At 48.1% G+C, this 12052-nt stretch overlaps 3 protein-coding genes across 3 annotated transcripts; 2 read left to right on the forward strand and 1 right to left on the reverse strand.

Annotated features, from left to right (window-relative positions):
• Positions 1-1708: 1708 nt before the first annotated feature.
• L3040_004008 (uncharacterized protein) lies at positions 1709-3779 on the reverse strand (the record flags this gene model as incomplete). The annotated part of the gene is made up of 6 exons (XM_007294157.1): positions 1709-1861; positions 1922-1986; positions 2052-3039; positions 3091-3298; positions 3356-3448; positions 3502-3779. The coding sequence occupies 6 exons, from the start codon at positions 3777-3779 to the stop codon at positions 1709-1711; spliced, it is 1785 nt and encodes a 594-aa protein (XP_007294219.1).
• A 1863-nt stretch (positions 3780-5642) lies between these two features.
• Positions 5643-7247, forward strand: L3040_004009 (uncharacterized protein; the record flags this gene model as incomplete). The annotated part of the gene is made up of 5 exons (XM_007294158.1): positions 5643-5657; positions 5718-6269; positions 6347-6663; positions 6741-7011; positions 7077-7247. 5 exons carry the CDS (start codon positions 5643-5645, stop codon positions 7245-7247), a joined length of 1326 nt encoding a protein of 441 aa, XP_007294220.1.
• A 1144-nt stretch (positions 7248-8391) lies between these two features.
• L3040_004010 (uncharacterized protein) lies at positions 8392-10306 on the forward strand (the record flags this gene model as incomplete). The annotated part of the gene is made up of 5 exons (XM_007294159.1): positions 8392-8588; positions 8667-8948; positions 9023-9198; positions 9263-9621; positions 9680-10306. 5 exons carry the CDS (start codon positions 8392-8394, stop codon positions 10304-10306), a joined length of 1641 nt encoding a protein of 546 aa, XP_007294221.1.
• Positions 10307-12052: the final 1746 nt, after the last annotated feature.

The raw sequence follows: 12052 nt of genomic DNA on the forward strand, positions 1-12052 counted from the left end.
TCGACCTTACAATGCTTAATCGTCTTGTTTCGGATTCCGACGAGCAATCCGAAAAAGAACAAGCGGCTTTGTTCGGTCTTGCTTAAAAGGTGCATTAAAGTAAGCCTTTCGGAGACTCGAGAAAAGGTGCGACAATAGTTTTTCAAGTCATTGACATCCCGTTCTTGCATAGCAAATTCCCGCAAGAAGGCGATCGAGTCCTTGATTTGCTAAGTATCGTTTTTACGAAACTCGGCTCTTAAGGCTTTAACGAAGGCAGCTTAATCTTTCTTAGCTTTCTATTCGAGCAAGCTTTTGATAACCTTTTTACGAAAGTTATCGCAGTAACGAAAGAGTTTAATAAACCGATCATCTTTAAAGATATTAAAGTTATTATAAGTTTCCTCGTACTTCTCGATGAAGTCGATAATGTTAGCACTATTAAAGCAAAGAGCTCTTAAAGCGCCTGGCAATAGCATGCGAGTAGTTATGAAAGCGTAAAGGATGGCAAGGTCGACCATAACTAGCGCAAGGCCTGGTAAAGGAGCAAGAGGAGCAAAAGAAAGAAGAGTGGTATAGATCTTAAGACCGGTGTTTATTTTAAGAAGCATTTCCGGAGTAAGTGTTTCCGATAGAGATAGCGGTAAAGGTTCAAGTTGAAAGTCGAAGTAAAATAAGGATGGTCCGAAGCTTATAAGAATACGACTAAAGGATTTAATAAATTTAAAGGATTCTGACGAAAAAAGAGGTGATTCTGCGCCGACTTCGATATCAGAATTCTTAAGAAGGTTTTCGGTATTTTAAAGATCAGACATGTGTGTGTATTGAGAATGATCGGGTTGATAAAAGGTTTTTGAATTGTTTGATTTTGATTCGTGAACCGAGTTCACGGTTAAAATAAGCGATTTTCGCAAAGTATTCTCGATCCGAGATTAAAAAGAGTAGACCTTTTGCAAAAGTAAACTAATAGATAAAATCAAAACTATGAAAAACCTAAAAATCAATTGATTAGCTTCGCTAACAACTCCGGACTATATCAATTGCTTTAATTCAAGATGAGAGCTAAAGTATAAAAGGATATTTTTACTAATAAGTGAAAATTCTTTCTTATTGACAATAGAAGAAAGTTTTTGCCGGAGAGCCGAAATATTGCACTTCGGCCATTTCGGCGTTTCGGTGTCCGAACCTATCGGAAATAAAGTTTTGATTGTTTTGAAGTCGTAATTGTAAAATGAAGTGCTGAATAAACGAAGATCAACTTGACTGCGAATCAAGCGATTGTAATAAGCTGTATAAGGACAGAGACTAAAGGTTTAAATCCTTGCGTAGGTCACCAATGTAAAAGCACCCAAAAAGATGTGCTGTATAGAAGCCTGGCTCTAAGGCTAGACCTCATGGTCTTACAAAAGAGATATCAAAAAAGGTGGGTGGAAAGCTCGTTGATTATTTTAGCTAAGAGATGTGTACCCTCTTATAGAAGATGGGTCCGTCTAGTGTGGCCCTAGTGGCCATGGCAGGTACCCCATCAGGCAGGGTGTTTACAATGGTTAAAGTTATTTCCAATTCAGCTATTTAAAAAAAAATATAAAAGAAAAGTACAAGTCATTTGCACTAGCTGCTAGATTGTTTAAGTGCCTCCCCACCTGCGTTGAAATAGGCTTCTAAGGATTCTCGTCACGTGAAACAGCGATTTAGCATCATCGCTTATGGCTCAGTAAGTAAACAAACATCATAGCTTATGACTTGCAATTCCCTCCCGGCTCCGAGGCAACGCAGACTTTGGGTCTGCAAGCGTGCCCGACGGGTCTCGGAAGCTCTGGTATGCTTCTGGCCATATGCCTTGCTTGCCAGGGGACAAAATGCCATTGGGATCGACTGCGCCCTAGTGCCAGATTTATCAGGATAGGCTACTACTACCAGCTTCATCTGTTCAAGCACTCACCTTGATCTTCTCCACGAAGCGTCTGTAGGCATGATTATTGAAGTCATAATTTTCAGCATTCAAGTCTTCAGCATGATGTTAGTCGCATATAATCCAAGTCGACCTCCGGGACGCGGCGGCGCCGACTTACCCATGAAATTTATGTGAGTCCGATACGTGCTGTAGCCTCGCTTTTTCCCTTCGCGGTATAGCTCTGCGAGGATCGAACTGATGGCTTGACAGTGCCGAGGCTTGGACTTGTCGAACGTCATAAAATTGACAAAGATGGCGTGCCTCTCGTGCATGAAGAAATCGCACACGAGATCCCAGCCGTGCGCGTTGGATATAGCCCTGGATGCTCTCGCCCACTCCAGTATGGCTCTGCCCGACGACGGGAGCACGGGCGAGAAGTCCACGTGGCCTGCGATGCCCGTGCCGTCTTTGGGGAGGCTATAGCCGATTATGGGCAGACTCCAGAGTGAGGGCACGCCCACAAACGGTCCGCCGTGCGGCTCTCCGACACTGGCGGCGTCCAGCAACTCGTCTACCTGGCCGCAGAACATCTCGCCGCGCGCCTGGCCTTTGGGGGCCTTGATGGCGGCCACCCGCTTGAACTCGTCGAATTGCGCTTGGATGACCCCCTTCGGGCCGTAGAGGCCAAACTTGGCGTTCCAGTATCCCATGTTGAGCTCTTTCTGAAGTTCACGTACCTTCCAGTCGGGAATCGGCTCATCCTTGCCCCACAGTTCTGCTCGTTTGCCTACAAACCCGAGAAATTCGATTATGTTGAAAATGTACACCGTATTGGGGAGGGTTCCGTTTCGTCGCATCTCGCTAAAGAGATCAACCATCGTCTCCACATCGTCAAACTCGTCCATCGAGAAGTTGCAGGACAGGTAGGCTTGTGGCTGAGGAGTGAGCCATATTCCCATCTTTGTGACGATGCCGAGGTTGCTCTGCATGAACAGCCCCTCGATGGAGGGACCGAACGTAAATTTGGTGAGATGGGCTGAAGGGGATCCATTCTGAGCAAAGTGTCCCGTGCGAACGACATCGCCGTCGGCAAGAAGGATTTCAAGTCCGGCAACGTTTTGATGGTGGGTTGCTGTGGGTAGAAACCCGGTGCCTCGGTCAACGGTCTACTTCGCGCTCAGATAATGTCAGATTGGTGGCTGTGAACTGAGACTTACGTTTCCGACGACACTCCCCCATCCCAAAGAGGGTACACTGGGCCAGACGCGAAGCTTGTGGAGCTTGCAGTAGTCGTACAGATCTGTGAATGTCACGCCCGGCTCGACGACGGCATACGAGAACTCGTCATTCACTTCGATGATCTTGTTCATTCTGTGCAGATCGAGCGCCAACGAACCACTCAGTCGCGGAGCTGGGCCGCCATAGCTAGTTTTATCGTCAACATTCAACCTTTCCCAGAGTCTTATAAGACGTGGTACGTACCCCAAATTCTTGCCACCAGAAAAGGTCCACACCGGGATCTTGAACTCGTTCGCTACCTTCAAAACACCCTGTACATCTTCGATAGTTGCAGGGCTGAACAGTCATTAGAAGTAGTTTCTTCAAGAAATAGAGGTTGGGAGACGCACCACACGGCTCCGCTGGGCACTTTTCTCCGTGAAGGATCTTCCTGGAGTTCGTACGGGTCAATGTACTCCGCCAGAGCCTTTCCAATGTAGACATTCTCGTATCCCAGAATTTTCTGAAGTTTGACGATGGCGGTATCAAAATCTGCCTGCTTCACGCCGGGTGGAAGAATATTTTCCAACGGACGAATGGAGGATTTTGAGAAAAGGTTGTGGTGTGTTGAGTTGTATTCAGGATCCGCATACCTGATAGGCAAGGAGAAAGCTCCAGGTCCCGACATATTGGTATATTTCAGTAAGATCTCACAATTTCAATTTGTAATTTCCGACGATGGTTATTGGGAATTGAAGTGGCAGTCTGATTGTGATATCAGGAGCTCGCTAATATCTGAAGATGTGTTATAGAGGCTGCGTTGATAAAAGTCCGTATGCCCTCTTATGCTACCAGTAACTTCACATCTGGCCAAGATTGTCTCCTTTTCCCCCCCAGTGCTTTTGTTGGCAGATCTTTGGGGTAACTATGAAAAAAGAATATGGCTTGGAGGCTGCACATAAAGACGACCCCACATCCCAATCCCCACATAGTGTTGGAATATTGGGGTTCTGCCTGTATTCCCTTGTATGGACTAGCCTCTTGGCTGGTCTCTTGGCTACTCTCTTACTATAGCTCTCAGTACTCTCACACCTAATTTACTACACCTTCTGCACTCCTGATTCTATCACATAGCCTTGAGTTAGGGTCATCCCAGGAATATGAAGTAAGGATCAAAGCCGAAGCTCAATAGCTTGGTCAAAGTCTTTTTAAGGGTCATACTAGGGATGTGAAGTAAGGATTAAAGTCGAAGCTCAATAGCTTGGTCAAAGTCCTTTTTCAGGTCATACTAGGGATGTAAAGTAAGGATTAAAGTCGAAGCTTAATAGCTTGGTCAAAGTCTTTTTTAGGGTCATACTAAGGATATGAAGTAAGTAGTAGTAGTAGTATTGTTTTAACGACTGCTGCGGGTCCTAAAAAGGAGTCCGACTTACCACCTCCTTAAGGGTATAATAGGGTGCCGGCATTAGGTCTTACTTATAAGCACTCCGCAAAGGCAGATGGTATCTTAACTAATGAAATAGCTTTTTTAAATATAAAGTCCGTTTATATCGATAAAGTAAAAACCCGTAAGAAAAAGACTAAATCGATATGAAGTCCCGAGTCTTTGATCCCGCGGTATTGCAGCTTTAATATATCTTAATGCTTTTTATTAACGGCAAATTTAATTAAGAAAGTATTAATTGCTGCGGTCGCTTTTTATTGCGATTAATTATCAGCAGCTCGATACACCGTCTTTTTGATTATTTAATCGAGTATTCGATTAAGATATTTTTTTTTTCTTTTCGGTCGACCTTTTACATTCGTAATCGATTATAATTATAAGCATCCTCGAGCTAGCTTTTGCTAAAGGTTCTTCTACCGTATAGCAATCTCCAAAGTTCCGAAAGCTAAGCTGCTATTATATTTACTTCGTTCTTTTAGCGTCCTTATATAATCGATCGTAAATATCGCTTATCGTATCGAATTCGAAAAAAAAAGTCGAATTTAATCGTTAAATAAAGTTATCGAGCTAGTCGATAAAGTCGAGTTCGAGTTATATACGAAAGAGTATATTATAATACTTATTCCGTATCTTTAATCGTCGTTCGTTCCGTCGGCAGATACGAAAAATACGGCTAGCATCAAAGTGTATCGCCTCGGTTACCTTCCAAAAAAGGGCGTTTTCTGATCGGCTTTACGAATATTATTGAAAATATCGCAGGTTCGTAGCTAGCGTCACGTACAGGCTCAGAAATCCGTCTTCGCTGGCCGGGATATGAAGTAAGGATCAAAGTGGAAGCTCAATAGCTTGGTCAAAGTCCTTTCTAAGGTCATACTAGGGATATGAAGTAAGGATCAAAGTCGAAGCTCAATAGCTTGGTCAAAATCTTTTTTAGGGTCACCTAAGGAATGTGGGTTAAGGATCAAAGCCGAAGCTCAAGAGCTTGCTCAAAGTCTTTTTTTATATACTTCTCGCTGCTCTTAGATTCAATCATAAGATCAACCATAAGATCAATCATAGCGTCAAAAGTTGAGCACGCTCCTACTCGTGTTCCACGTCAACAACAGTATGGCGATTTCAAAGGTAATAAGCGAGAGAAAACTTTCCTGATCTATCCAAACACATTGACTAACGCTATCACAGGTAATCGTTGTTGGTTCCGGACCAGCAGGGCTAGTACTTTCACTCCTGCTCGCCAAGCAGGGCATCAACGTACTCATCCTCGAAGCCGCCCAGAAGCTCGACGAGAGCCCTCGCGCATCACATTACGCGCCCCCAGCGACCTACGAGCTCGAAAGAGCAGGCGTGTTGCAAGAGGTGATCTCCGAGGGGTTCTTCCCCGACGGGGTATCGTGGCGAGACATCGACGGCAACCCGCTCGTCTCACTCCTCCAAAAAGATGCAACCAGAGACAACAAGGTCGTCTGCTTGCCCCTGAACCACCTGACCAGAATCCTCATCGCGCACCTGGCGAAGGAAGACCGGGCGGACTTGAGATGGTCTCACAAGGTTCTGCCCACTATGGGACAGGACCCGTCGGCGGCGTGGGTGATGGTGCAGACCCCACACGGCGTCGAGAAGTTCTCGGCAGACTACATCGTCGGGTGCGACGGTGCGAAGAGTCAGATCCGGAGATCGTTGCAAGGAGACGAGTTCCCCGGACGGACGTGGGACGAGCAGATCGTGGCCACGAATGTAAGCTAAATTCCCGCGATCGAGTCCACGTCCTCACCATGCTCTTCTCTCGCAAACTAAACGTCCGCGCTCTGCAGGTCTACTACGACATGTCTCCCTACAAGTGGCAAGAAGTCAACTTCATCCTCGATAGAGAGCACTGGTCCCTGGTCGCCAAGATCCAGAATGATGGCCTGCTGCGCGTGATCTACGGAGACATCCCAGGCCTGACCCGAGAGGAGTACATCGCTCGGCAGCCCATGAAATTCAAACATTTCCTCCCCGGCCGCCCCGATCCCGACCAGTACAGAGTCGTCAGCATCAGCCCGTACCGCGTCCATCAACGATGCGCGAAGCGCTTGCGCGAGGGACGCTTCCTTCTCGTTGCCGACGCAGCGCATCTATGCAACCCCTTGTACCTGACCCCATTTACCCCTTTGCATTGACACCTAACCGAGCAGCTGGCAGGTTGGCTAACATCTCACCATGTAGCGGCGGACTCGGTCTGACAGGCGGTCTGGTCGACGCCGGCAACCTCTTCGACTGCCTCAACGGGATCCATCAGGGTCTCGCCACCGACGCCATCCTGACGCGATACGACGTCGTGAGACGAGAGAAGTACCACAGCATGATCGACCCCATCTCCAGCGAGAACATCCGGCGGATGTGGAAGGATCCCGCAGTCGCGCGGGAGGAGGACACGTTTTTCGCCATGTGTCGGAAAGCCGAAGCCGATCCGGAATTCGCCAAACTCATGCAGCAGGTAGGGCGGGCCTATCGCCCATGCGGGTCTGTGTGGATGAATTCACTGATGAATGCTTCGAACAGGGTGTGAAAGCGATTATGCATGATTTTAGAAAGGAATATGACGGTGCACTGGCATCAACGGTTTCAACGGCTCCAACGGCATCAATGGCTCCAACGGCATCAGCGGCTTCAATGGCACCAACGGCATCGACGGCTTTAACGGCTCCAACCGCTCCAACGGCTTCAAATTAGATTCTCTCTTCCTCTTTCTCGTTCGCTTCACAACACACCATGATTGTACTAAGCAGATGTATGCTTTAAACATGTATCTGCAAGTAAAAGCACTAATCTCATATTTATTCCTCTTCTTCAATATCAAACCGAAAAATATATTTAAACCCGCACCAAAAGATTTCCAACCGATATCCCTATCCATCCATCCATCCCAATTACAAATCAACAATGAGAGGTAGTTCTACCCATGACCCCTTGCCGGGCTCTAATCATCCTCTCCTCCCACCACAACAACAAATCGAAGCGAGCCAGCTAGCTCTTCGGCTCGCTCTCCCTTTTTTTTGTAAAAAAATAAAGAAAAAAATAAAATAAAATAAAAATATTATTCGAGGACAGCACAGCGGCCTGCTATGCTAAATAGCGTCTTACTCATGATATTCCTTATGACGTGCTATAACCTCGACGAATATACGATAGTTATACTTAGAGTTAGAGTTATAGTTATAGTTATAGTTATAGTGTTAGAATATTGGACTGCCGCCTATATTCCCTTGTATGGACTAGCCTCTTGGCTGGTCCCTTAGGTACACCTGTACTATAGCTCTCAGTACTCTCACACCTAATCTACTACACCTTCTGCACTCCTGATTCTATCATATAGTTATACTTAGTACAAGCAATATTTCAAGACAAGCTGTGTTAAGTAGCGTAGACAAACAACTGACTACCTAACTACTCGTAGGCGGCAGCGCAGGTACTCCCCATCCAGGATTATCCCGAGCCCGAGATTTGGGGTAGCTTTGCCTTGCGGGGTAATACAGTACGGACTGTACTTCGTAAGTAGTAACATTTACCTATACAGTACGTTGGGAGGCGCCACCCCCGCCTGTGGGGAGGATGTGGAGACGGTGGGGTATAGGGTATGGGGTGCAGGGCTCGAAGCTTGAGCCTGGACTCGCCTCGTTCCGGGGTGTTATTACCGGTAGATACATGCGGAGATGGTAGCTGATAGAACCAAACTTTGCCAAAAAGGACAAAGAAAAGTACAGGAGGCTAGACATGCGAGAGAATATTTGAATGTGGACAGCATTGACTGTCATTTCGAATTTTCTGCGTGTTGGGCGATACATTTTGCCATCCGGCTCGCGCGACCTGGGCTGGGATGTATGCTTTGGTATCCAGATCAGACAGGACTACCGAATCGCAACATCCGCAGCTGGGCCGTGTGATGGCGCTCGACCACGGGGAGACGATCGCGTACCGGGGGATCAAGTACGCAGAGCTGCAGCACGCTTTCGCGGAGCCCGTCTTGTTCGCCCACCCATCGCTCTCCAAAGTGCTCGACGCGACTTCTTACGGGTAAGTCAGACCATACCACATATCCGATCAATTGAGAGCGAAATCATAGCCAACTAACGCATACGTGTCTGTGAAAAGACCGCAGTGTGTCCAGGGCTCGGCAACGTGCGATGCTGAATTCGCTTTCATCCAACACGAGTTGCCGCGCGGGGAGTTCAAGACGTCGCTGACGGAATGCCTCAATCTCAATATCACCACGCCGAAAGGTGGGAGGGAGGGGTTGCAGCCCCTCCCGGTCTTCGTCTTCATACACGGCGGCGGATTCAGCTTGGGGGGGAATGCGTGGCCCCAGTATGATCCTGCGCGCCTCGTGGAGCTCTCGATCAGAGAAGGTAGTCCTGTGATTGGAATCAACATCAAGTGAGCTTTGGCAGATTCTTTCTTTGGAAAGTCAATAACAAACAACAACAACGGCAGCTGACGGCCTCGCTTAGTTACCGCCTAGGCCTGCCCGGCTTCCTCGCTTCGCAGGGTCTGATCGATGCGGGTGCCCGAGCGAACAACGGCCTGCGCGACCAGCGGGTGGCATTGTTGTGGATTAGGAAGTATGTTGGAGGCTTTGGGGGTGATCCCGAGAATGTGACCGTCGTTGGAGAGAGCGCTGGATCCGGTGCGTATGGCCCGGAACGTGGAAACGTGTTGACGAGCAGATCAAAGCTGAAGAGGGGTTCCAGTTGCTGCATTTCTTCATCTCGAGTCCACACAACCGCTATTCAAGAGGATCCTCGCCATGGGAGGGTCGCCGCTGCTTCTAAAGCCCCTTACGATGGCTGCTGCAAGCGGGATCCATAACGTCGTGATGGAAAGGTTGGGCTTTGCGCAGATGCAAACAGCAGACGAGAAAGTCAGGGCGCTGAAAGAAGCAAGTGCCGACCAACTTGTTGCTGCCGCAGAGGGCCTGCCTATGCTGCCCGTCGTCGATGGCGAGTATGTCAAGTCCGAATCTACCTTTACGCAGTGGTCGTTCCAAGAGAGCGCCTTGCCGGGCACGCAATGGTGTGAAAGCGTCATGATTGGGGATTGCGAAATGGACGTAAGCACTCCCAACACCGTCTCCACGTACTGCGGCTTTCCTCCCTGACTCCGCGCAGTCCAGTATCCTGTTCTACATGCTGCATGACCGACAAGCGAGGCTAGAAGAGACTTTCCTCGCATGCGTCAATGATTCCCTGCATGAGAATCCCGTAGCTAAGCAGCAGCTACTGGAAGCGTACCACATCGGCAGCGGCAGCGGCAACGATGCCCAAAATCAAGCGGTCGCCACGGACAACATCTTGCACTTCGCGCAAGACATCGGCTTCTACGCGCCTCTGGTCACCATCGCGTCCGGCTTCCCGGGGAAGCGCTTCGTGTTCCACTTCAACGAGCCGAATCCCTGGGACGGCCGGTACCAGGGCGTCGCGAGCCACCTCCTGGACGCCGCGTTCCTGTACCAGAACTTCAACGAGTTTCTGGACGAGGCGCAACGGGGCTCGGCCGAGGCCTTCGGGAAGCACTTCGTGGCCTACGTGGCTGGTAGAGAGCCGTTCCCGCAGTTCGCGCCTGGGGAGCGGGGGGCTATGGTGTATGGCGCGGGAGGAGACGACAGGCAGACGTTCGTGAGAAGTAGGAGGTGTGAGGATGTTGGGAGGAGAAGTACTATTTTCAGATTGGCCCAGTCTTCAAGCCTGGAAGAGCTGTCTGCGTTGTGGGGATGTTTCTTGAGTCGTGTTGAGTAGAGCTGCATACAGTCGATAGACAGACTTATCGCAATCGCAAGCCGACACGGACAATCGTAACAGCTTCAGAAAAGATAAATAAATCTGTTACTCAGATCGAAGCTTTCTCTCTAGAAAACCGAAACGACTCCAATTCCTCTGGGGTTTTTGACTCGAAAATAAAAAAATGAAAAGATTATATAGATCCTTTGACTCTGTATATTTGACGACCAGGAAAGCAATGAAACCAGACTTATTCAGCCGAAGACCAGACGTGATTAAAATGCACCGGCTAGGTCCCTATAATACGATGTTAGAAATCGAACCAGCTGAAAGATCCCAGGGCTGGATGGGATGGGAAAGGAAAGGATACCCTTCCCTCCACAGCTTGCAACGTTTGTTCTCGGGCAGACGTCTATTAGCGAAGCGACTCCGAGATGATATCGACAGCTGCACCTACCTACCTGCAGATGCAGCAGCTGCCCTATCTCAAAGCGGTGGTCAAGGAGGCGCTCCGCCCCCGCCCATCCATCGTCGCCCTACCGGATGCAGACGTGCTGGTTTTCGTACCAGCATGATTTCATGGTCAGGTTGCGGTTGCGAGGCCACTCGCCGGCTGCTTGATATGCCTGCTGTGTGTAAAAGAAACAAAATATAGAAAGATGGAGAGAGAGAGAGAGAAATCCGCACACGATTCACATCTCATCGATTTACCCCCCTCTCCAAATACCAACCAATCAATCAACCAACCAATCCGCATAATTGATTTGATCATGCCGTGAGGTCTCTGCTTTTCCTTCACTCACTCACTTACTCACTCACTCACACACTCTGTGAGTTTATTGCGCAGGGTTGAACTGGATTAGCTTTGCGGGCGCTTGGCTACCGTATCTACTACGTATCTATGTCTTTGACTAAAATGTGGTAACCAAATCAGTATGAGACATATCTATCTACCGTATCTATCTATCCATATATCTCAAGTGGCTTTCGAAAAGGCTGGGGGAGAGAGAGAGAGAGAGAGCGAGAGACTTACTTGACTAATTGTGACCCCGGATGTATTTTATTTTTATCTTATTTACTGCAGCGTAAAGACGGCCTGGTGGGTACGTAATCAATAATCGAGTTAATCAGGTGAGCGCAAAGTCATGGAAGAAAAGAAGAGAAAAGAAAAGAACGAACGACCGAACGACCGAACGAATGAAAGAGTTGCGAGATGGAACGTTGCAAATGCAGGCAATGATGATGAGTTGATCACTCTTTCACTCTTCCTCAAGGAAAGAAGAGGAGCAAAAAAAGTTGTTCTTCCGCCTGACGCCCGGCGCCCCAGACCCGGATCTCTGAAAACATGGAGAAAGAAGAAAGAAAAAAAAAATGTATGTCGGGAGCAAAATTGAACGGTTTGTGACGACAACGGCAGGATTTGAACCTACGCGGACGAATCCATATGATATCTACCTAGGTCACACGGATCTAGGATTCGAGTCATACCCATTAACCACTCTGGCACGTTGTCTGAAATAGATGGATATGAGACCCCAGTGAGCTTTAGGTACTATATTCACGCAGATTGAGTTCCAGGCTAATATTCGGGTAAACGAGACAACGACCTTTTTTTTTCAATGATGACATGGGTGAAAAGCTCCCGGGAATTTAGTAGCCTACCTACGGAGTAACCTACGACATCACCCTCACAGTTCTATACAACGGTCTCAAACGAGGCGATATCCCATAAAAGCAACCTCCGCTGCAACATTCACATCTCAC

The sequence above is a fragment of the Drepanopeziza brunnea genome (genome assembly GCF_022702325.1).
Source record: "Drepanopeziza brunnea f. sp. 'multigermtubi' strain 214-2 chromosome Unknown ctg5, whole genome shotgun sequence".
NCBI classification, from domain to species: Eukaryota; Fungi; Ascomycota; class Leotiomycetes; order Helotiales; family Drepanopezizaceae; genus Drepanopeziza; species Drepanopeziza brunnea.